This window comes from Pan troglodytes, chromosome 7 (assembly GCF_028858775.2).
Source record: "Pan troglodytes isolate AG18354 chromosome 7, NHGRI_mPanTro3-v2.0_pri, whole genome shotgun sequence".
In the NCBI taxonomy this organism is placed as follows: Eukaryota; Metazoa; Chordata; class Mammalia; order Primates; family Hominidae; genus Pan; species Pan troglodytes.
Genome location: NC_072405.2, coordinates 18,616,780 through 18,640,074, shown reverse-complemented (window position 1 = coordinate 18,640,074; position 23,295 = coordinate 18,616,780). Strand labels below are relative to the sequence as shown.

General features: G+C 53.6%; 3 protein-coding genes across 3 annotated transcripts; all 3 read right to left on the bottom strand.

The window, feature by feature from the left end:
• Window positions 1-3,000: 3,000 nt before the first annotated feature.
• Window positions 3,001-6,065, bottom strand: LOC134810717 (protein FAM90A15-like). Its single transcript, XM_063816763.1, has 4 exons — window positions 5,887-6,065; window positions 5,193-5,392; window positions 4,628-4,736; window positions 3,001-3,963 (listed from the first exon to the last, which is right to left on the bottom strand). Exons 1-4 carry the CDS (start codon window positions 6,007-6,009, stop codon window positions 3,001-3,003), a joined length of 1,395 nt encoding a protein of 464 aa, XP_063672833.1. The 5' UTR covers window positions 6,010-6,065.
• Window positions 6,066-10,660: 4,595 nt separating this feature from the next.
• On the bottom strand, window positions 10,661-13,725 carry LOC134810716 (protein FAM90A15). The gene is made up of 4 exons (XM_063816762.1): window positions 13,547-13,725; window positions 12,853-13,052; window positions 12,288-12,396; window positions 10,661-11,623 (listed from the first exon to the last, which is right to left on the bottom strand). Exons 1-4 carry the CDS (start codon window positions 13,667-13,669, stop codon window positions 10,661-10,663), a joined length of 1,395 nt encoding a protein of 464 aa, XP_063672832.1. The 5' UTR covers window positions 13,670-13,725.
• A 4,596-nt stretch (window positions 13,726-18,321) lies between these two features.
• LOC134810715 (protein FAM90A15-like) lies at window positions 18,322-21,386 on the bottom strand. Its single transcript, XM_063816761.1, has 4 exons — window positions 21,208-21,386; window positions 20,514-20,713; window positions 19,949-20,057; window positions 18,322-19,284 (listed from the first exon to the last, which is right to left on the bottom strand). Exons 1-4 carry the CDS (start codon window positions 21,328-21,330, stop codon window positions 18,322-18,324), a joined length of 1,395 nt encoding a protein of 464 aa, XP_063672831.1. The 5' UTR covers window positions 21,331-21,386.
• Between the last annotated feature and the right edge of the window lie 1,909 nt (window positions 21,387-23,295).

Here is a 23,295-nt window from a genome sequence, read left to right as displayed (position 1 = left end):
TTGGACCGCACTGGGAAACACAGATGAGGAAAGTCAACAACGCTTTGTCCTTCAGTGCCTGGCTCCTTTTTCAGCTCGTCTTGCGACTCCAGGCATTATGCCTGAAAAGTGTCCCGGACGCCTGTGAGGCTCTAATTCCCTGGGTCCCATTGCCATGTCTCTGGATTTGCGAAGATCCACCGCACCTTCTGTGGAACTCCCGTGTCGGTGAACTTTTGTGCCACGGCCCCTAATTCTGCCCATGGTCATCTGCAGCTGCACGACTTAGGGTCCATGTTCCTTGGACGGGAAGAGACAGGCAGGAGTCGGAATGATGAACCAGCACACTGGGGCATTTTCTCACGTAGCCCAAGTGACCCCATGGTGTTCTTGAGCTTTGGAACCAGTCGCGTCCCCTTTGACACTGCACCCGGCTCCCAGTCTCTCAATCGTGTTGGCCCTCCGGCGATCTCCCGTTGGATGAATTGCTCCTGCTGAAACTCGAGTCCCCTTTGATTTGCGCTTCATTAATTATTCATGATTCAGGTGGGAAGGCCTGCTGACGACCCCCTGTGGCCGTTCTCTGAGCTTTCCTGTCACATCGTTTCCTTCCACGCTCTTTGGTTCCTTATGGTCCTGCTCCTTCTGCTGTCAGAGGAGCAGAGAGTTGATCTTATTGATTCTGGATACGGATACTTTCTAGGTGATCTGGATAATCCAGATAACGACCCTCAACAGCGGCGGAAAGGGAGCAGCCATTTGGTGTGTCTCAGAAAATCCCGCTCAGTTCCGAGGCCCCCTAGATGTGGAATCCTGCTCAGAGTTGTTCCCAGGTCAGAGAATGGAGAGAGCCTGTGCATGATGGGATCTCCCTGCCTAGATCTTTCAGTGAGTCTCTACCTCAGCTACTCTTAGGATCAGGGGGAGAACCACGGTGTCAGACATCCGGAAAGAAGACGGGATGAATGTTTTACCTCTGAAGTACATCCCAAATGTGGGAGTTGACTTCAGCTTTGCTGGGGTCTATTTGGCCAGTGAAACTCTGCCTGGTTCATTCGCACATCCGGAAGCCACTTCACGGGGGGCCGTCGCAACTGGAACCACACACTTGGCATCGGCGGTTGAGCCAAATGGGGACTCGTGGTGCAAGCAACGCTCCCCACGTGTTAGCGTGGGTGAGATTCGGTTGGCGGAATTTTACTAGGTGCGTGTTAGTAGAGTGGGGCTGAGGTTTTCTTGCTCCTGTGGTTGTATACGAAGTCAAAGGTCCTGCCCAGCCCTGCGGTCCCCTCAGTCAACTCTGTTTCGGAGACATAACGATTTGGATTGCCAACAAGTCAAGAAATGTTCAAGCCCTTGGATGTAGGGTAAAGAAAGGGAGATCAGACTGTCACTGTGTCTATGTAGAAGGGGAAGACATAAGAGACTCCATTTTGAAAAAGACCTGTACTTTAAACAATTGCTTTGCTGAGATGTTGATCATTTGTAGCTTTGCCGCGGCCCCTTTGACCCAACTTGGAGCTCACAAAAACCTGTGTTGTATAACATCGAGGCTTAAGGGATCTAGGGCTGTGCAGGGCGTGCCTTGTTAACCAAATGTTTACGAGCAGTATACTTGGTAAAAGTCATTGCCATTCTCTAGTCTCAATAAACCAGGGGCACAATGCACCGTGGAAAGCCACAGGGACCTCTGCCCTTGAAAGCAGGGTATTGTCCAAGGTTTCTCCCCATGTGACAGTCTGAAATATGGCCTCGTGGGATGGGAAAGACCTGACTGTCCCCCAGCCTGACACCCGTAATGGGTCTGTGCTGAGGTGGATTAGTCAAAGAGGAAAGCCTCTTGCAGTTGAGATGCAGGAAGGCCACTGTCTCCTGCTTGCCCCTGGGAACTGAATGTCTCGGTGTAAAGCCCGATCGTACATTTGTTCAACTCTGAGCTCGGAGAAAAGCTGCCCTGTGGCGGGAGGCGAGACGTGTTGGCAGTAATGCTGCCTTGTTATTCTTTACTCCGCTGAGATGTTTGGGTGGAGAGAAACATAAATCTGGCCTACGTGCATGTCCAGGCATAGTACCTTCCCTTGAACTTAGTCATGATATAGATTCTTTGGCTCACGTGTGTGTTTTTTTTTTGTTTGTTTTTTGTTTTGTTGTTGTTGACCTTCTCCTTATTATCACCCTGCTCTCCTACTACATTCCTTTTTGCTGAAATAATGAAAATCATAATCAATAAAAACTGAGGGAACTCAGAGGCCGGTGCCGGTGCAGGTCCTTGGTGTGCTGAGTGCCGGTCCCCTGGACCCACTGTTGTCTCCCTATACTTTGTCTCTGTGTCTTATTTCTTCTCTCCGTCTCTCATCCCACCCGACTAGAAACACCCACAGGTGTGGAGGGGCAGGCCACCCCTTCACTCGGAAAATCAGTTAAACACAAACACGGAATGAGAGTCAAAAGACAATATGTCATCTTTTTGAGAATTTTATTCACTTCAAAACCAATTAAACACACACATGTACAAAGGCATTCCACAGCCCAGTTTTCGAGGCTGAGGAAAGACCCCGAGAGCGCTCTGCACAGCACGCTTCCCAGCGTCCGAAACACTGCTCTCAGGGCGGGGCACAGCGGAAGGGCTGCACCTCTCAGGGTTCCCTAACTTTTCCCTTATTCAGTCATCTAGAGAGCAAATACACAGTAATTCCCCAGTTTCCTATTGACGTCCCAGCGGAAGTCTGACTCCTGCGCGTCACGCAGTTTCTGAGGCAACGAATCTCTGGCACGGAAGCTTTTCCTGGCGTGTTTCCGGAGAACCACGCGAACTACAACGTCCCTCACCAGAATTCAATGAGGCAGAGTCCCTGCATCTGCTCCCTGCCTGGCCTGGGCTCCCACATCCACAGAAGCGCCACAGCCGGGGAGCTTCGGAGTCACCGCACAGAGTCTGCTCTCTGCTCTGCACTCCTCAGTCCCACAGTCCCCTCCAAGTCACGGGAGCTGGAGGCCAAGGAGCCCCTGCCACCTGCAGTCTCACTCCAGGTCAGAATCGCTGTCCTCTGAGGAGGAGGAAACCTGAAGGTCCTCATAGAGGACGCTCGGTGGGACACGAACACGGGGACCCTCAGACTTCTCTGACACATGAGGGCTCTGAGCGAGGAAGGCTCCCGGCTTCTCAGGAGAGTGAAATGAGGGGGCCGCCAGGAGGCTGGAGCTCCAGCGTCCGTTTTCCAGTCTCCGGAAGAGCACTGTGAGAGGCTGGGCCCCATCATGGCTGGCCGCTGGGTGATGGGACATGGTGCAGGCCTGGGCAGTAGGCAGGCAAGGTCTGCTGTGCGGAGGCTGCCGGTCGACGCTGGGCACCTGGGCGGGTGTCCTCCTGCCCATCTGGGGCGACGTACTTGGTCCAAGTTCGGTTGCGGCTGGCGGAGGTTGGAGATTCTCCGGGGCCCCCAGCTCACCTCCCTGGATGGCGCTTTCGGGGATCTGGAAGGGACCCAGTCTCGGTTTCTTGGGGAAGTTCAGGCAAGCCTGAATCCGAGCCTGGGCAGGTCTCTTGGCTCCTGGCCCGAAGCTGAGATTGGAGCCTAGGCCCAAGCTGTGTGTGGCGGCTGGCGGGCAGGGCTGTGAGGTCACCGCAGGACGTATGTCTTGTGCCTGGGGTCTGATGGCCTGGAGCAGGCCGTGGGTTTTGGAGGCAGCCTGGGGAACTTCTCGGCAGCCACCCTCAGGGCTGCTGTGTGTCGGCTTCACCACGAGGAGAGGCTCGGGGCCCTGCTGCCTGACTGCAGGCTGAGGGATGTCGGCCGCAGCCCCTGTCTGTCTTTCCTTTGGTCCAAGACTTGAGGAGGAGCTCAGACTGGCTTTTCTGAGGGGAGACGGCAAAGCCAAGACGGAGCCCCTGTCAGACGTTTCGGTAGCTGAGCGATCAGCGAGGACAGGGCCCAGGCGCGGCCTCTTACTGGTTGTGTGGACCGGCATTGGCCCGCTTGCAACCTGAAAGAGAGGAAACAACACAGGTTAGAAGTTCCTCCGCATGGAGCCAACGTGAAAATCAAGCACATCCAAAGACAAGGTGCACACGCCATGAAATTCTTAGTACAGTATCGACAGGCGGTCCTTGGAAGTAGGGACAGACCCTCCACCTGAGTGCTGATCAGGACAAGACACATGAAAGATGCGCTCTCGAGCTATGTGTAGCTGATCTAAGCACACCATTGTTCAAAAGATCGCGTCTTGGGCATTAACTGGATCAAAGCGCCTCCACTCAGCCTTCCATGAAGTGGAACGGACTGAGGCCCTTCCGAAGGCAGGTTGGTGGCTCAAGGGTACTCAGGACGTCTTCTCTGAACACATGCATGTTCCTGGGTTTAGCCTTCTCCACGTTTGGGGCCTCTGAGGGACTAATTTCCTCATGCCGCTAGGAACATGTTGTTGGCAGGCTTGCCATAATTGGACAGAAAGAAAGCAACAGGAAATACGGCATCTTCAGATGCCTTCGCCTGGAATCAAATTGACCTGGAAGGATCGTGGAGTCCCTGACCCCAAGAAGGCAAGAAAGAGGGGTTCCCCGATTTCCTCCCGCAGACGGGAAGCTGAAAGGAAATCAACCAGGGTGACCTAGAGGAGAAAAGGACCAGGGGCCCGGGGTGACACTCACCCTCAGATAATCAGAAGATTCCGTGGATCCTTTTCGATTCGGCAGCGGCTTCTCTGGAGGTTTCCCAGAAAATATGTGGAGGAGAGCCTTCCTCTGCGGGTCTTGTTGCCTGCAGAACAGAAAAAGGTTTTCTGTTCTCCTGGTTTTCCCCAGGAGACAGGGAGAACCCTGTGTGGGGCCCAGCCCCGTTCCGTGTTTTGTGATACAGAAATGGACATCTGGTACCCTTTCCGCCTCTGCACCTTCCCTCACGTGCCAACCTTCCCGTCCCCCAGGTGGCCCTCTAGGCTTCCCAACTAAGGACTGTGATTTGGATTCCATCGCTTTTCCCCCTGTCGTGGGGAACCTGCACGAAGCGCCCCCGCCTCTCCCCGTCCCTGAATCTCCCAGAGCCAAAGGAGCTCCTGGGTGTGGAACCCCGGAGGACACGGAGCTCCGGCCTATTTCTCTGCAGCGTTCCTTCCCTGGCCCGGAGACGGAAAGGCACACGGTGTGCAGGTGCAGAGACACCATGTCCTTAGGAGGCAGTACCCTAAGAGTGGTGAAAACCCCTCCCACTGCTCACCTTGGTCTCTCTTCCTTCTCTCCCTTATCCTTGTTCAAGGGCCCCGGGTTGGCTTCAACCTGGGGCTTCCATGGTTTCAGGTTTTCCTTCCCTTCCTTTTTCCCCAAGGTCGCTGGAACCAGGGCTGCCTTCCAGCACTTCATGGGGCACCTGGTACTTCTGGCCGTGTGGCCAAAGGCCCCGCAGTTTTTGCACTTGAGCTGTGGGTGGAAAGGAAGTGATGTCGGTGAGTGAGCTGAAGCCACAGGCAGCGATCCCACGTCCACATTGGGACGGATTGTGAATTCAGAGCTGAATAAGGATTCCAAAGAGGGGACACCGGCATGGGGGCCGTTAAGTGCTGGGAGAGTTCGGATACGATGTTCCCTCCCAAAGCCCACGTGACGGAGGAACTCTGAAAGGAAGGACTCAAGGTTCCAAGGGGCACGACGGTGAACCCGAAGTCAACAACACAGCCAAACGTGGCTACACAGGACTCTAAGTAGAAAGGGAGGTTGCCCCCAAGAGTCTCTCAAGGGACCTATCGGGCCGGGGAGAAGGTCCCAAGCCACGCCCACCTTGGATGGGAAAAGCAACCTGGGTGGTGGTGACAGAGCTCTTTGGAATCCAACCCAGTCTCTGAGGACCGTGTGACACCCCCTCCCCCCGTCCCCACCCCCACCCCGATACCCAAGAGATCCAGGGCTAGACTTACCCTGGGATCTTCTTCATCGGGCGGGGGAGCCCTTGGCCCAACTGGGGCCCTCCGCTGCTTCTGGAGGGTCTGGGCTCTCACCAGCCTCTTGGCCCAAGATTTGGGGTCCCGACGTGCCATCATCTTCGTCGCCTGGGGGTTTTGTGACCGCCTTTTTCAGGGGTTGACTGTTGGGTCACCTGAAACACACACAAACACACACATGTCGATGGTTAAGCACATTGGATATTCACACACCCACAGGAAGCCACCTGCTAACTCCCTGCCGGTGTGGTCATGAGGAGACCTCACCACCAGTCGGTCAAATCTGTAGAACACAATGTGCTGTGTGCATCCTCGGATACTGTGTGTTCCTCTGCCATGACTACCTAGTCCAAGAGTAAACCGCACCTGCCACAGGGCCCGTGGCCTAGGTATGGGGAGTTGAGCTTTCAACCCCAAACAAGCAACTGATTCTGGAGACTGGACTTAGGTCTCTCACGATTCACTCCGGTAGAAGACGCGGTGATTCTATCTCCCTTGACGGACAGAATGATCGAAGACACAGGGCATGGCTTGCGCCACCCTTTGGCAGGTCTGTTTGAAGTCAGGGATAAGGGATGCTTCCTGTGACAACTTGACTCGCTACTCTGGCCATTTCATTAGGCAACTTCCAAACACAAATTCATAGAGAGAAGTTACCTTCCTCTCTACCACACTAGCAGGTGATGGTCTTTCCTGTTCTACCTTTTGGCTTTAGCTCCAGCCCCTCTTTACTTATTTATTTTTTCTGGTATTTTACGCATACCACACGAATTCATCTGAACAAACGGGGAACAAGTGCCACATCGTATCGACGTCTTACACGGCTGAAGGGCAAACCACCCTTTTTTCCAAAGTCCTTTTTCCATTTACCCACCAATTCAGCATGCTGCAGTACATTTCTTTTCGCATTCCCATCTTGGTCTTATCCCACATGTGGAGACGGATATGTTTTCTCGTTTTCTGTTGCAAGAATTACTAGTAACGAGAACACATCCTTCCCCACCAGCAAGCCCCAGTGTGATCGGTTTCTTTCGGCCTCCTGTGTCTCTTCCCCCCACCCCCACACCCCTCAGGGATTGCGTGAAAAAAACAATAGTTCAGTGAAACTAACCTGAAATTACACGTCTACTTGCTTTCCCCGGCTGGCGCTGAGATGGGCAGGTGCTGGAGCAGCCCCGCTGGAAGCGATGCAGCATCCAGGACGACGGAGGAAGGGGCGGAGAGGGACCTCTGCTTTCCAGGCTGCCTTTTATACTGCCTCTGGTCACCTGACATGGAACGTACCCTAACCTAATCAGTTACCTGTACCTTAATTGCAATTAACTTAATCCAATTACGTGACCTGGAAAGGTCTATCTGCACAGCCCACTCTAACATCATGTCCACTGCTGACAGACATTCTAAAACCTACGTGTACAGCTGCAAGCTTTGAAGAATAGATGCTCCCCGTCAGACATGTAACACTGGTGCCTGTACCCCTGTCTTCTTTTCCATCTTTTTGTTTTGTTTTGTTTTGTTTTGTTTTGTTTTAAAAAAATGTGGTAAAATAGACACCTTTTAATTGGACCACATTTAGTCTATCTCGACGTGGGCCTCAGTGTCATCAAGGAGATTCTCCTTGACGTGCAGTCACGGCCATGATCCATCTTCAGAGCTTCTCTTTCTTCCCCAAGGTAAGTCTGTCAGCAGAGAACCCTGACCGCACCCTCATGTGTTTTCTCCTCCAGGAGGCGCTTGGAAACCACCGTGAATTGGACCGCACTGGGAAACACAGATGAGGAAAGTCAACAACGCTTTGTCCTTCAGTGCCTGGCTCCTTTTTCAGCTCGTCTTGCGACTCCAGGCATTATGCCTGAAAAGTGTCCCGGACGCCTGTGAGGCTCTAATTCCCTGGGTCCCATTGCCATGTCTCTGGATTTGCGAAGATCCACCGCACCTTCTGTGGAACTCCCGTGTCGGTGAACTTTTGTGCCACGGCCCCTAATTCTGCCCATGGTCATCTGCAGCTGCACGACTTAGGGTCCATGTTCCTTGGACGGGAAGAGACAGGCAGGAGTCGGAATGATGAACCAGCACACTGGGGCATTTTCTCACGTAGCCCAAGTGACCCCATGGTGTTCTTGAGCTTTGGAACCAGTCGCGTCCCCTTTGACACTGCACCCGGCTCCCAGTCTCTCAATCGTGTTGGCCCTCCGGCGATCTCCCGTTGGATGAATTGCTCCTGCTGAAACTCGAGTCCCCTTTGATTTGCGCTTCATTAATTATTCATGATTCAGGTGGGAAGGCCTGCTGACGACCCCCTGTGGCCGTTCTCTGAGCTTTCCTGTCACATCGTTTCCTTCCACGCTCTTTGGTTCCTTATGGTCCTGCTCCTTCTGCTGTCAGAGGAGCAGAGAGTTGATCTTATTGATTCTGGATACGGATACTTTCTAGGTGATCTGGATAATCCAGATAACGACCCTCAACAGCGGCGGAAAGGGAGCAGCCATTTGGTGTGTCTCAGAAAATCCCGCTCAGTTCCGAGGCCCCCTAGATGTGGAATCCTGCTCAGAGTTGTTCCCAGGTCAGAGAATGGAGAGAGCCTGTGCATGATGGGATCTCCCTGCCTAGATCTTTCAGTGAGTCTCTACCTCAGCTACTCTTAGGATCAGGGGGAGAACCACGGTGTCAGACATCCGGAAAGAAGACGGGATGAATGTTTTACCTCTGAAGTACATCCCAAATGTGGGAGTTGACTTCAGCTTTGCTGGGGTCTATTTGGCCAGTGAAACTCTGCCTGGTTCATTCGCACATCCGGAAGCCACTTCACGGGGGGCCGTCGCAACTGGAACCACACACTTGGCATCGGCGGTTGAGCCAAATGGGGACTCGTGGTGCAAGCAACGCTCCCCACGTGTTAGCGTGGGTGAGATTCGGTTGGCGGAATTTTACTAGGTGCGTGTTAGTAGAGTGGGGCTGAGGTTTTCTTGCTCCTGTGGTTGTATACGAAGTCAAAGGTCCTGCCCAGCCCTGCGGTCCCCTCAGTCAACTCTGTTTCGGAGACATAACGATTTGGATTGCCAACAAGTCAAGAAATGTTCAAGCCCTTGGATGTAGGGTAAAGAAAGGGAGATCAGACTGTCACTGTGTCTATGTAGAAGGGGAAGACATAAGAGACTCCATTTTGAAAAAGACCTGTACTTTAAACAATTGCTTTGCTGAGATGTTGATCATTTGTAGCTTTGCCGCGGCCCCTTTGACCCAACTTGGAGCTCACAAAAACCTGTGTTGTATAACATCGAGGCTTAAGGGATCTAGGGCTGTGCAGGGCGTGCCTTGTTAACCAAATGTTTACGAGCAGTATACTTGGTAAAAGTCATTGCCATTCTCTAGTCTCAATAAACCAGGGGCACAATGCACCGTGGAAAGCCACAGGGACCTCTGCCCTTGAAAGCAGGGTATTGTCCAAGGTTTCTCCCCATGTGACAGTCTGAAATATGGCCTCGTGGGATGGGAAAGACCTGACTGTCCCCCAGCCTGACACCCGTAATGGGTCTGTGCTGAGGTGGATTAGTCAAAGAGGAAAGCCTCTTGCAGTTGAGATGCAGGAAGGCCACTGTCTCCTGCTTGCCCCTGGGAACTGAATGTCTCGGTGTAAAGCCCGATCGTACATTTGTTCAACTCTGAGCTCGGAGAAAAGCTGCCCTGTGGCGGGAGGCGAGACGTGTTGGCAGTAATGCTGCCTTGTTATTCTTTACTCCGCTGAGATGTTTGGGTGGAGAGAAACATAAATCTGGCCTACGTGCATGTCCAGGCATAGTACCTTCCCTTGAACTTAGTCATGATATAGATTCTTTGGCTCACGTGTGTGTTTTTTTTTTGTTTGTTTTGTTTTTGTTGTTGTTGACCTTCTCCTTATTATCACCCTGCTCTCCTACTACATTCCTTTTTGCTGAAATAATGAAAATCATAATCAATAAAAACTGAGGGAACTCAGAGGCCGGTGCCGGTGCAGGTCCTTGGTGTGCTGAGTGCCGGTCCCCTGGACCCACTGTTGTCTCCCTATACTTTGTCTCTGTGTCTTATTTCTTCTCTCCGTCTCTCATCCCACCCGACTAGAAACACCCACAGGTGTGGAGGGGCAGGCCACCCCTTCACTCGGAAAATCAGTTAAACACAAACACGGAATGAGAGTCAAAAGACAATATGTCATCTTTTTGAGAATTTTATTCACTTCAAAACCAATTAAACACACACATGTACAAAGGCATTCCACAGCCCAGTTTTCGAGGCTGAGGAAAGACCCCGAGAGCGCTCTGCACAGCACGCTTCCCAGCGTCCGAAACACTGCTCTCAGGGCGGGGCACAGCGGAAGGGCTGCACCTCTCAGGGTTCCCTAACTTTTCCCTTATTCAGTCATCTAGAGAGCAAATACACAGTAATTCCCCAGTTTCCTATTGACGTCCCAGCGGAAGTCTGACTCCTGCGCGTCACGCAGTTTCTGAGGCAACGAATCTCTGGCACGGAAGCTTTTCCTGGCGCGTTTCCGGAGAACCACGCGAACTACAACGTCCCTCACCAGAATTCAATGAGGCAGAGTCCCTGCATCTGCTCCCTGCCTGGCCTGGGCTCCCACATCCACAGAAGCGCCACAGCCGGGGAGCTTCGGAGTCACCGCACAGAGTCTGCTCTCTGCTCTGCACTCCTCAGTCCCACAGTCCCCTCCAAGTCACGGGAGCTGGAGGCCAAGGAGCCCCTGCCACCTGCAGTCTCACTCCAGGTCAGAATCGCTGTCCTCTGAGGAGGAGGAAACCTGAAGGTCCTCATAGAGGACGCTCGGTGGGACACGAACACGGGGACCCTCAGACTTCTCTGACACATGAGGGCTCTGAGCGAGGAAGGCTCCCGGCTTCTCAGGAGAGTGAAATGAGGGGGCCGCCAGGAGGCTGGAGCTCCAGCGTCCGTTTTCCAGTCTCCGGAAGAGCACTGTGAGAGGCTGGGCCCCATCATGGCTGGCCGCTGGGTGATGGGACATGGTGCAGGCCTGGGCAGTAGGCAGGCAAGGTCTGCTGTGCGGAGGCTGCCGGTCGACGCTGGGCACCTGGGCGGGTGTCCTCCTGCCCATCTGGGGCGACGTACTTGGTCCAAGTTCGGTTGCGGCTGGCGGAGGTTGGAGATTCTCCGGGGCCCCCAGCTCACCTCCCTGGATGGCGCTTTCGGGGATCTGGAAGGGACCCAGTCTCGGTTTCTTGGGGAAGTTCAGGCAAGCCTGAATCCGAGCCTGGGCAGGTCTCTTGGCTCCTGGCCCGAAGCTGAGATTGGAGCCTAGGCCCAAGCTGTGTGTGGCGGCTGGCGGGCAGGGCTGTGAGGTCACCGCAGGACGTTTGTCCTGTGCCTGGGGTCTGATGGCCTGGAGCAGGCCGTGGGTTTTGGAGGCAGCCTGGGGAACTTCTCGGCAGCCACCCTCAGGGCTGCTGTGTGTCGGCTTCACCACGAGGAGAGGCTCGGGGCCCTGCTGCCTGACTGCAGGCTGAGGGATGTCGGCCGCAGCCCCTGTCTGTCTTTCCTTTGGTCCAAGACTTGAGGAGGAGCTCAGACTGGCTTTTCTGAGGGGAGACGGCGAAGCCAAGACGGAGCCCCTGTCAGACGTTTCGGTAGCTGAGCGATCAGCGAGGACAGGGCCCAGGCGCGGCCTCTTACTGGTTGTGTGGACCGGCATTGGCCCGCTTGCAACCTGAAAGAGAGGAAACAACACAGGTTAGAAGTTCCTCCGCATGGAGCCAACGTGAAAATCAAGCACATCCAAAGACAAGGTGCACACGCCATGAAATTCTTAGTACAGTATCGACAGGCGGTCCTTGGAAGTAGGGACAGACCCTCCACCTGAGTGCTGATCAGGACAAGACACATGAAAGATGCGCTCTCGAGCTATGTGTAGCTGATCTAAGCACACCATTGTTCAAAAGATCGCGTCTTGGGCATTAACTGGATCAAAGCGCCTCCACTCAGCCTTCCATGAAGTGGAACGGACTGATGCCCTTCCGAAGGCAGGTTGGTGGCTCAAGGGTACTCAGGACGTCTTCTCTGAACACATGCATGTTCCTGGGTTTAGCCTTCTCCACGTTTGGGGCCTCTGAGGGACTAATTTCCTCATGCCGCTAGGAACATGTTGTTGGCAGGCTTGCCATAATTGGACAGAAAGAAAGCAACAGGAAATACGGCATCTTCAGATGCCTTCGCCTGGAATCAAATTGACCTGGAAGGATCGTGGAGTCCCTGACCCCAAGAAGGCAAGAAAGAGGGGTTCCCCGATTTCCTCCCGTAGACGGGAAGCTGAAAGGAAATCAACCAGGGTGACCTAGAGGAGAAAAGGACCAGGGGCCCGGGGTGACACTCACCCTCAGATAATCAGAAGATTCCGTGGATCCTTTTCGATTCGGCAGCGGCTTCTCTGGAGGTTTCCCAGAAAATATGTGGAGGAGAGCCTTCCTCTGCGGGTCTTGTTGCCTGCAGAACAGAAAAAGGTTTTCTGTTCTCCTGGTTTTCCCCAGGAGACAGGGAGAACCCTGTGTGGGGCCCAGCCCCGTTCCGTGTTTTGTGATACAGAAATGGACATCTGGTGCCCTTTCCGCCTCTGCACCTTCCCTCACGTGCCAACCTTCCCGTCCCCCAGGTGGCCCTCTAGGCTTCCCAACTAAGGACTGTGATTTGGATTCCATCGCTTTTCCCCCTGTCGTGGGGAACCTGCACGAAGCGCCCCCGCCTCTCCCCGTCCCTGAATCTCCCAGAGCCAAAGGAGCTCCTGGGTGTGGAACCCCGGAGGACACGGAGCTCCGGCCTATTTCTCTGCAGCGTTCCTTCCCTGGCCCGGAGACGGAAAGGCACACGGTGTGCAGGTGCAGAGACACCATGTCCTTAGGAGGCAGTACCCTAAGAGTGGTGAAAACCCCTCCCACTGCTCACCTTGGTCTCTCTTCCTTCTCTCCCTTATCCTTGTTCAAGGGCCCCGGGTTGGCTTCAACCTGGGGCTTCCATGGTTTCAGGTTTTCCTTCCCTTCCTTTTTCCCCAAGGTCGCTGGAACCAGGGCTGCCTTCCAGCACTTCATGGGGCACCTGGTACTTCTGGCCGTGTGGCCAAAGGCCCCGCAGTTTTTGCACTTGAGCTGTGGGTGGAAAGGAAGTGATGTCGGTGAGTGAGCTGAAGCCACAGGCAGCGATCCCACGTCCACATTGGGACGGATTGTGAATTCAGAGCTGAATAAGGATTCCAAAGAGGGGACACCGGCATGGGGGCCGTTAAGTGCTGGGAGAGTTCGGATACGATGTTCCCTCCCAAAGCCCACGTGACGGAGGAACTCTGAAAGGAAGGACTCAAGGTTCCAAGGGGCACGACGGTGAACCCGAAGTCAACAACACAGCCAAACGTGGCTACACAGGACTCTAAGTAGAAAGGGAGGTTGCCCCCAAGAGTCTCTCAAGGGACCTATCGGGCCGGGGAGAAGGTCCCAAGCCACGCCCACCTTGGATGGGAAAAGCAACCTGGGTGGTGGTGACAGAGCTCTTTGGAATCCAACCCAGTCTCTGAGGACCGTGTGACACCCCCTCCCCCCGTCCCCACCCCCACCCCGATACCCAAGAGATCCAGGGCTAGACTTACCCTGGGATCTTCTTCATCGGGCGGGGGAGCCCTTGGCCCAACTGGGGCCCTCCGCTGCTTCTGGAGGGTCTGGGCTCTCACCAGCCTCTTGGCCCAAGATTTGGGGTCCCGACGTGCCATCATCTTCGTCGCCTGGGGGTTTTGTGACCGCCTTTTTCAGGGGTTGACTGTTGGGTCACCTGAAACACACACAAACACACACATGTCGATGGTTAAGCACATTGGATATTCACACACCCACAGGAAGCCACCTGCTAACTCCCTGCCGGTGTGGTCATGAGGAGACCTCACCACCAGTCGGTCAAATCTGTAGAACACAATGTGCTGTGTGCATCCTCGGATACTGTGTGTTCCTCTGCCATGACTACCTAGTCCAAGAGTAAACCGCACCTGCCACAGGGCCCGTGGCCTAGGTATGGGGAGTTGAGCTTTCAACCCCAAACAAGCAACTGATTCTGGAGACTGGACTTAGGTCTCTCACGATTCACTCCGGTAGAAGACACGGTGATTCTATCTCCCTTGACGGACAGAATGATCGAAGACACAGGGCATGGCTTGCGCCACCCTTTGGCAGGTCTGTTTGAAGTCAGGGATAAGGGATGCTTCCTGTGACAACTTGAATCGCTACTCTGGCCATTTCATTAGGCAACTTCCAAACACAAATTCATAGAGAGAAGTTACCTTCCTCTCTACCACACTAGCAGGTGATGGTCTTTCCTGTTCTACCTTTTGGCTTTAGCTCCAGCCCCTCTTTACTTATTTATTTTTTCTGGTATTTTACGCATACCACACGAATTCATCTGAACAAACGGGGAACAAGTGCCACATCGTATCGACGTCTTACACGGCTGAAGGGCAAACCACCCTTTTTTCCAAAGTCCTTTTTCCATTTACCCACCAATTCAGCATGCTGCAGTACATTTCTTTTCGCATTCCCATCTTGGTCTTATCCCACATGTGGAGACGGATATGTTTTCTCGTTTTCTGTTGCAAGAATTACTAGTAACGAGAACACATCCTTCCCCACCAGCAAGCCCCAGTGTGATCGGTTTCTTTCGGCCTCCTGTGTCTCTTCCCCCCACCCCCACACCCCTCAGGGATTGCGTGAAAAAAACAATAGTTCAGTGAAACTAACCTGAAATTACACGTCTACTTGCTTTCCCCGGCTGGCGCTGAGATGGGCAGGTGCTGGAGCAGCCCCGCTGGAAGCGATGCAGCATCCAGGACGACGGAGGAAGGGGCGGAGAGGGACCTCTGCTTTCCAGGCTGCCTTTTATACTGCCTCTGGTCACCTGACATGGAACGTACCCTAACCTAATCAGTTACCTGTACCTTAATTGCAATTAACTTAATCCAATTACGTGACCTGGAAAGGTCTATCTGCACAGCCCACTCTAACATCATGTCCACTGCTGACAGACATTCTAAAACCTACGTGTACAGCTGCAAGCTTTGAAGAATAGATGCTCCCCGTCAGACATGTAACACTGGTGCCTGTACCCCTGTCTTCTTTTCCATCTTTTTGTTTTGTTTTGTTTTGTTTTGTTTTGTTTTAAAAAAATGTGGTAAAATAGACACCTTTTAATTGGACCACATTTAGTCTATCTCGACGTGGGCCTCAGTGTCATCAAGGAGATTCTCCTTGACGTGCAGTCACGGCCATGATCCATCTTCAGAGCTTCTCTTTCTTCCCCAAGGTAAGTCTGTCAGCAGAGAACCCTGACCGCACCCTCATGTGTTTTCTCCTCCAGGAGGCGCTTGGAAACCACCGTGAATTGGACCGCACTGGGAAACACAGATGAGGAAAGTCAACAACGCTTTGTCCTTCAGTGCCTGGCTCCTTTTTCAGCTCGTCTTGCGACTCCAGGCATTATGCCTGAAAAGTGTCCCGGACGCCTGTGAGGCTCTAATTCCCTGGGTCCCATTGCCATGTCTCTGGATTTGCGAAGATCCACCGCACCTTCTGTGGAACTCCCGTGTCGGTGAACTTTTGTGCCACGGCCCCTAATTCTGCCCATGGTCATCTGCAGCTGCACGACTTAGGGTCCATGTTCCTTGGACGGGAAGAGACAGGCAGGAGTCGGAATGATGAACCAGCACACTGGGGCATTTTCTCACGTAGCCCAAGTGACCCCATGGTGTTCTTGAGCTTTGGAACCAGTCGCGTCCCCTTTGACACTGCACCCGGCTCCCAGTCTCTCAATCGTGTTGGCCCTCCGGCGATCTCCCGTTGGATGAATTGCTCCTGCTGAAACTCGAGTCCCCTTTGATTTGCGCTTCATTAATTATTCATGATTCAGGTGGGAAGGCCTGCTGACGACCCCCTGTGGCCGTTCTCTGAGCTTTCCTGTCACATCGTTTCCTTCCACGCTCTTTGGTTCCTTATGGTCCTGCTCCTTCTGCTGTCAGAGGAGCAGAGAGTTGATCTTATTGATTCTGGATACGGATACTTTCTAGGTGATCTGGATAATCCAGATAACGACCCTCAACAGCGGCGGAAAGGGAGCAGCCATTTGGTGTGTCTCAGAAAATCCCGCTCAGTTCCGAGGCCCCCTAGATGTGGAATCCTGCTCAGAGTTGTTCCCAGGTCAGAGAATGGAGAGAGCCTGTGCATGATGGGATCTCCCTGCCTAGATCTTTCAGTGAGTCTCTACCTCAGCTACTCTTAGGATCAGGGGGAGAACCACGGTGTCAGACATCCGGAAAGAAGACGGGATGAATGTTTTACCTCTGAAGTACATCCCAAATGTGGGAGTTGACTTCAGCTTTGCTGGGGTCTATTTGGCCAGTGAAACTCTGCCTGGTTCATTCGCACATCCGGAAGCCACTTCACGGGGGGCCGTCGCAACTGGAACCACACACTTGGCATCGGCGGTTGAGCCAAATGGGGACTCGTGGTGCAAGCAACGCTCCCCACGTGTTAGCGTGGGTGAGATTCGGTTGGCGGAATTTTACTAGGTGCGTGTTAGTAGAGTGGGGCTGAGGTTTTCTTGCTCCTGTGGTTGTATACGAAGTCAAAGGTCCTGCCCAGCCCTGCGGTCCCCTCAGTCAACTCTGTTTCGGAGACATAACGATTTGGATTGCCAACAAGTCAAGAAATGTTCAAGCCCTTGGATGTAGGGTAAAGAAAGGGAGATCAGACTGTCACTGTGTCTATGTAGAAGGGGAAGACATAAGAGACTCCATTTTGAAAAAGACCTGTACTTTAAACAATTGCTTTGCTGAGATGTTGATCATTTGTAGCTTTGCCGCGGCCCCTTTGACCCAACTTGGAGCTCACAAAAACCTGTGTTGTATAACATCGAGGCTTAAGGGGTCTAGGGCTGTGCAGGGCGTGCCTTGTTAACCAAATGTTTACGAGCAGTATACTTGGTAAAAGTCATTGCCATTCTCTAGTCTCAATAAACCAGGGGCACAACGCACCGTGGAAAGCCACAGGGACCTCTGCCCTTGAAAACAGGGTATTGTCCAAGGTTTCTCCCCATGTGACAGTCTGAAATATGGCCTCGTGGGATGGGAAAGACCTGACTGTCCCCCAGCCTGACACCGGTAATGGGCCTGTGCTGAGGTGGATTAGTCAAAGAGGAAAGCCTCTTGCAGTTGAGATGCAGGAAGGCCACTGTCTCCTGCTTGCCCCTGGGAACTGAATGTCTCGGTGTAAAGCCCGATCGTACATTTGTTCAACTCTGAGCTCGGAGAAAAGCTGCCCTGTGGCGGGAGGCGAGACGTGTTGGCAGTAATGCTGCCTTGTTATTCTTTACTCCGCTGAGATGTTTGGGTGGAGAGAAACATAAATCTGGCCTACGTGCATGTCCAGGCATAGTACGTTCCCCTGAACTTAGTCATGATATAGATTCTTTGGCTCACGTGTGTGTTTTTTTTTGTTTGTTTGTTTTTGTTGTTGTTGTTGACCTTCTCCTTATTATCACCCTGCTCTCCTACTACATTCCTTTTTGCTGAAATAATGAAAATCATAATCAATAAAAACTGAGGGAACTCAGAGGCCGGTGCCGGTGCAGGTCCTTGGTGTGCTGAGTGCCGGTCCCCTGGACCCACTGTTGTCTCCCTATACTTTGTCTCTGTGTCTTATTTCTTCTCTCCGTCTCTCATCCCACCCGACTAGAAACACCCACAGGTGTGGAGGGGCAGGCCACCCCTTCACTCGGAAAATCAGTTAAACACAAACACGGAATGAGAGTCAAAAGACAATATGTCATCTTTTTGAGAATTTTATTCACTTCAAAACCAATTAAACACACACATGTACAAAGGCATTCCACAGCCCAGTTTTCGAGGCTGAGGAAAGACCCCGAGAGCGCTCTGCACAGCACGCTTCCCAGCGTCCGAAACACTGCTCTCAGGGCGGGGCACAGCGGAAGGGCTGCACCTCTCAGGGTTCCCTAACTTTTCCCTTATTCAGTCATCTAGAGAGCAAATACACAGTAATTCCCCAGTTTCCTATTGACGTCCCAGCGGAAGTCTGACTCCTGCGCGTCACGCAGTTTCTGAGGCAACGAATCTCTGGCACGGAAGCTTTTCCTGGCGCGTTTCCGGAGAACCACGCGAACTACAACGTCCCTCACCAGAATTCAATGAGGCAGAGTCCCTGCATCTGCTCCCTGCCTGGCCTGGGCTCCCACATCCACAGAAGCGCCACAGCCGGGGAGCTTCGGAGTCACCGCACAGAGTCTGCTCTCTGCTCTGCACTCCTCAGTCCCACAGTCCCCTCCAAGTCACGGGAGCTGGAGGCCAAGGAGCCCCTGCCACCTGCAGTCTCACTCCAGGTCAGAATCGCTGTCCTCTGAGGAGGAGGAAACCTGAAGGTCCTCATAGAGGACGCTCGGTGGGACACGAACACGGGGACCCTCAGACTTCTCTGATACATGACGGCTCTGAGCGAGGAAGGCTCCCGGCTTCTCAGGAGAGTGAAATGAGGGGGCCGCCAGGAGGCTGGAGCTCCAGCGTCCGTTTTCCAGTCTCCGGAAGAGCACTGTGAGAGGCTGGGCCCCATCATGGCTGGCCGCTGGGTGATGGGACATGGTGCAGGCCTGGGCAGTAGGCAGGCAAGGTCTGCTGTGCGGAGGCTGCCGGTCGACGCTGGGCACCTGGGCGGGTGTCCTCCTGCCCATCTGGGGCGACGTACTTGGTCCAAGTTCGGTTGCGGCTGGCGGAGGTTGGAGATTCTCCGGGGCCCCCAGCTCACCTCCCTGGATGGCGCTTTCGGGGATCTGGAAGGGACCCAGTCTCGGTTTCTTGGGGAAGTTCAGGCAAGCCTGAATCCGAGCCTGGGCAGGTCTCTTGGCTCCTGGCCCGAAGCTGAGATTGGAGCCTAGGCCCAAGCTGTGTGTGGCGGCTGGCGGGCAGGGCTGTGAGGTCACCGCAGGACGTTTGTCCTGTGCCTGGGGTCTGATGGCCTGGAGCAGGCCGTGGGTTTTGGAGGCAACCTGGGGAACTTCTCGGCAGCCACCCTCAGGGCTGCTGTGTGTCGGCTTCACCACGAGGAGAGGCTCGGGGCCCTGCTGCCTGACTGCAGGCTGAGGGATGTCGGCCGCAGCCCCTGTCTGTCTTTCCTTTGGTCCAAGACTTGAGGAGGAGCTCAGACTGGCTTTTCTGAGGGGAGACGGCGAAGCCAAGACGGAGCCCCTGTCAGACGTTTCGGTAGCTGAGCGATCAGCGAGGACAGGGCCCAGGCGCGGCCTCTTACTGGTTGTGTGGACCGGCATTGGCCCGCTTGCAACCTGAAAGAGAGGAAACAACACAGGTTAGAAGTTCCTCCGCATGGAGCCAACGTGAAAATCAAGCACATCCAAAGACAAGGTGCACACGCCATGAAATTCTTAGTACAGTATCGACAGGCGGTCCTTGGAAGTAGGGACAGACCCTCCACCTGAGTGCTGATCAGGACAAGACACATGAAAGATGCGCTCTCGAGCTATGTGTAGCTGATCTAAGCACACCATTGTTCAAAAGATCGCGTCTTGGGCATTAACTGGATCAAAGCGCCTCCACTCAGCCTTCCATGAAGTGGAACGGACTGAGGCCCTTCCGAAGGCAGGTTGGTGGCTCAAGGGTACTCAGGACGTCTTCTCTGAACACATGCATGTTCCTGGGTTTAGCCTTCTCCACGTTTGGGGCCTCTGAGGGACTAATTTCCTCATGCCGCTAGGAACATGTTGTTGGCAGGCTTGCCATAATTGGACAGAAAGAAAGCAACAGGAAATACGGCATCTTCAGATGCCTTCGCCTGGAATCAAATTGACCTGGAAGGATCGTGGAGTCCCTGACCCCAAGAAGGCAAGAAAGAGGGGTTCCCCGATTTCCTCCCGTAGACGGGAAGCTGAAAGGAAATCAACCAGGGTGACCTAGAGGAGAAAAGGACCAGGGGCCCGGGGTGACACTCACCCTCAGATAATCAGAAGATTCCGTGGATCCTTTTCGATTCGGCAGCGGCTTCTCTGGAGGTTTCCCAGAAAATATGTGGAGGAGAGCCTTCCTCTGCGGGTCTTGTTGCCTGCAGAACAGAAAAAGGTTTTCTGTTCTCCTGGTTTTCCCCAGGAGACAGGGAGAACCCTGTGTGGGGCCCAGCCCCGTTCCGTGTTTTGTGATACAGAAATGGACATCTGGTGCCCTTTCCGCCTCTGCACCTTCCCTCACGTGCCAACCTTCCCGTCCCCCAGGTGGCCCTCTAGGCTTCCCAACTAAGGACTGTGATTTGGATTCCATCGCTTTTCCCCCTGTCGTGGGGAACCTGCACGAAGCGCCCCCGCCTCTCCCCGTCCCTGAATCTCCCAGAGCCAAAGGAGCTCCTGGGTGTGGAACCCCGGAGGACACGGAGCTCCGGCCTATTTCTCTGCAGCGTTCCTTCCCTGGCCCGGAGACGGAAAGGCACACGGTGTGCAGGTGCAGAGACACCATGTCCTTAGGAGGCAGTACCCTAAGAGTGGTGAAAACCCCTCCCACTGCTCACCTTGGTCTCTCTTCCTTCTCTCCCTTATCCTTGTTCAAGGGCCCCGGGTTGGCTTCAACCTGGGGCTTCCATGGTTTCAGGTTTTCCTTCCCTTCCTTTTTCCCCAAGGTCGCTGGAACCAGGGCTGCCTTCCAGCACTTCATGGGGCACCTGGTACTTCTGGCCGTGTGGCCAAAGGCCCCGCAGTTTTTGCACTTGAGCTGTGGGTGGAAAGGAAGTGATGTCGGTGAGTGAGCTGAAGCCACAGGCAGCGATCCCACGTCCACATTGGGACGGATTGTGAATTCAGAGCTGAATAAGGATTCCAAAGAGGGGACACCGGCATGGGGGCCGTTAAGTGCTGGGAGAGTTCGGATACGATGTTCCCTCCCAAAGCCCACGTGACGGAGGAACTCTGAAAGGAAGGACTCAAGGTTCCAAGGGGCACGACGGTGAACCCGAAGTCAACAACACAGCCAAACGTGGCTACACAGGACTCTAAGTAGAAAGGGAGGTTGCCCCCAAGAGTCTCTCAAGGGACCTATCGGGCCGGGGAGAAGGTCCCAAGCCACGCCCACCTTGGATGGGAAAAGCAACCTGGGTGGTGGTGACAGAGCTCTTTGGAATCCAACCCAGTCTCTGAGGACCGTGTGACACCCCCTCCCCCCGTCCCCACCCCCACCCCGATACCCAAGAGATCCAGGGCTAGACTTACCCTGGGATCTTCTTCATCGGGCGGGGGAGCCCTTGGCCCAACTGGGGCCCTCCGCTGCTTCTGGAGGGTCTGGGCTCTCACCAGCCTCTTGGCCCAAGATTTGGGGTCCCGACGTGCCATCATCTTCGTCGCCTGGGGGTTTTGTGACCGCCTTTTTCAGGGGTTGACTGTTGGGTCACCTGAAACACACACAAACACACACATGTCGATGGTTAAGCACATTGGATATTCACACACCCACAGGAAGCCACCTGCTAACTCCCTGCCGGTGTGGTCATGAGGAGACCTCACCACCAGTCGGTCAAATCTGTAGAACACAATGTGCTGTGTGCATCCTCGGATACTGTGTGTTCCTCTGCCATGACTACCTAGTCCAAGAGTAAACCGCACCTGCCACAGGGCCCGTGGCCTAGGTATGGGGAGTTGAGCTTTCAACCCCAAACAAGCAACTGATTCTGGAGACTGGACTTAGGTCTCTCACGATTCACTCCGGTAGAAGACACGGTGATTCTATCTCCCTTGACGGACAGAATGATCGAAGACACAGGGCATGGCTTGCGCCACCCTTTGGCAGGTCTGTTTGAAGTCAGGGATAAGGGATGCTTCCTGTGACAACTTGAATCGCTACTCTGGCCATTTCATTAGGCAACTTCCAAACACAAATTCATAGAGAGAAGTTACCTTCCTCTCTACCACACTAGCAGGTGATGGTCTTTCCTGTTCTACCTTTTGGCTTTAGCTCCAGCCCCTCTTTACTTATTTATTTTTTCTGGTATTTTACGCATACCACACGAATTCATCTGAACAAACGGGGAACAAGTGCCACATCGTATCGACGTCTTACACGGCTGAAGGGCAAACCACCCTTTTTTCCAAAGTCCTTTTTCCATTTACCCACCAATTCAGCATGCTGCAGTACATTTCTTTTCGCATTCCCATCTTGGTCTTATCCCACATGTGGAGACGGATATGTTTTCTCGTTTTCTGTTGCAAGAATTACTAGTAACGAGAACACATCCTTCCCCACCAGCAAGCCCCAGTGTGATCGGTTTCTTTCGGCCTCCTGTGTCTCTTCCCCCCACCCCCACACCCCTCAGGGATTGCGTGAAAAAAACAATAGTTCAGTGAAACTAACCTGAAATTACACGTCTACTTGCTTTCCCCGGCTGGCGCTGAGATGGGCAGGTGCTGGAGCAGCCCCGCTGGAAGCGATGCAGCATCCAGGACGACGGAGGAAGGGGCGGAGAGGGACCTCTGCTTTCCAGGCTGCCTTTTATACTGCCTCTGGTCACCTGACATGGAACGTACCCTAACCTAATCAGTTACCTGTACCTTAATTGCAATTAACTTAATCCAATTACGTGACCTGGAAAGGTCTATCTGCACAGCCCACTCTAACATCATGTCCACTGCTGACAGACATTCTAAAACCTACGTGTACAGCTGCAAGCTTTGAAGAATAGATGCTCCCCGTCAGACATGTAACACTGGTGCCTGTACCCCTGTCTTCTTTTCCATCTTTTTGTTTTGTTTTGTTTTGTTTTGTTTTGTTTTAAAAAAATGTGGTAAAATAGACACCTTTTAATTGGACCACATTTAGTCTATCTCGACGTGGGCCTCAGTGTCATCAAGGAGATTCTCCTTGACGTGCAGTCACGGCCATGATCCATCTTCAGAGCTTCTCTTTCTTCCCCAAGGTAAGTCTGTCAGCAGAGAACCCTGACCGCACCCTCATGTGTTTTCTCCTCCAGGAGGCGCTTGGAAACCACCGTGAATTGAACCGCACTGGGAAACACAGATGAGGAAAGTCAACAACGCTTTGTCCTTCAGTGCCTGGCTCCTTTTTCAGCTCGTCTTGCGACTCCAGGCATTATGCCTGAAAAGTGTCCCGGACGCCTGTGAGGCTCTAATTCCCTGGGTCCCATTGCCATGTCTCTGGATTTGCGAAGATCCACCGCACCTTCTGTGGAACTCCCGTGTCGGTGAACTTTTGTGCCACGGCCCCTAATTCTGCCCATGGTCATCTGCAGCTGCACGACTTAGGGTCCATGTTCCTTGGACGGGAAGAGACAGGCAGGAGTCGGAATG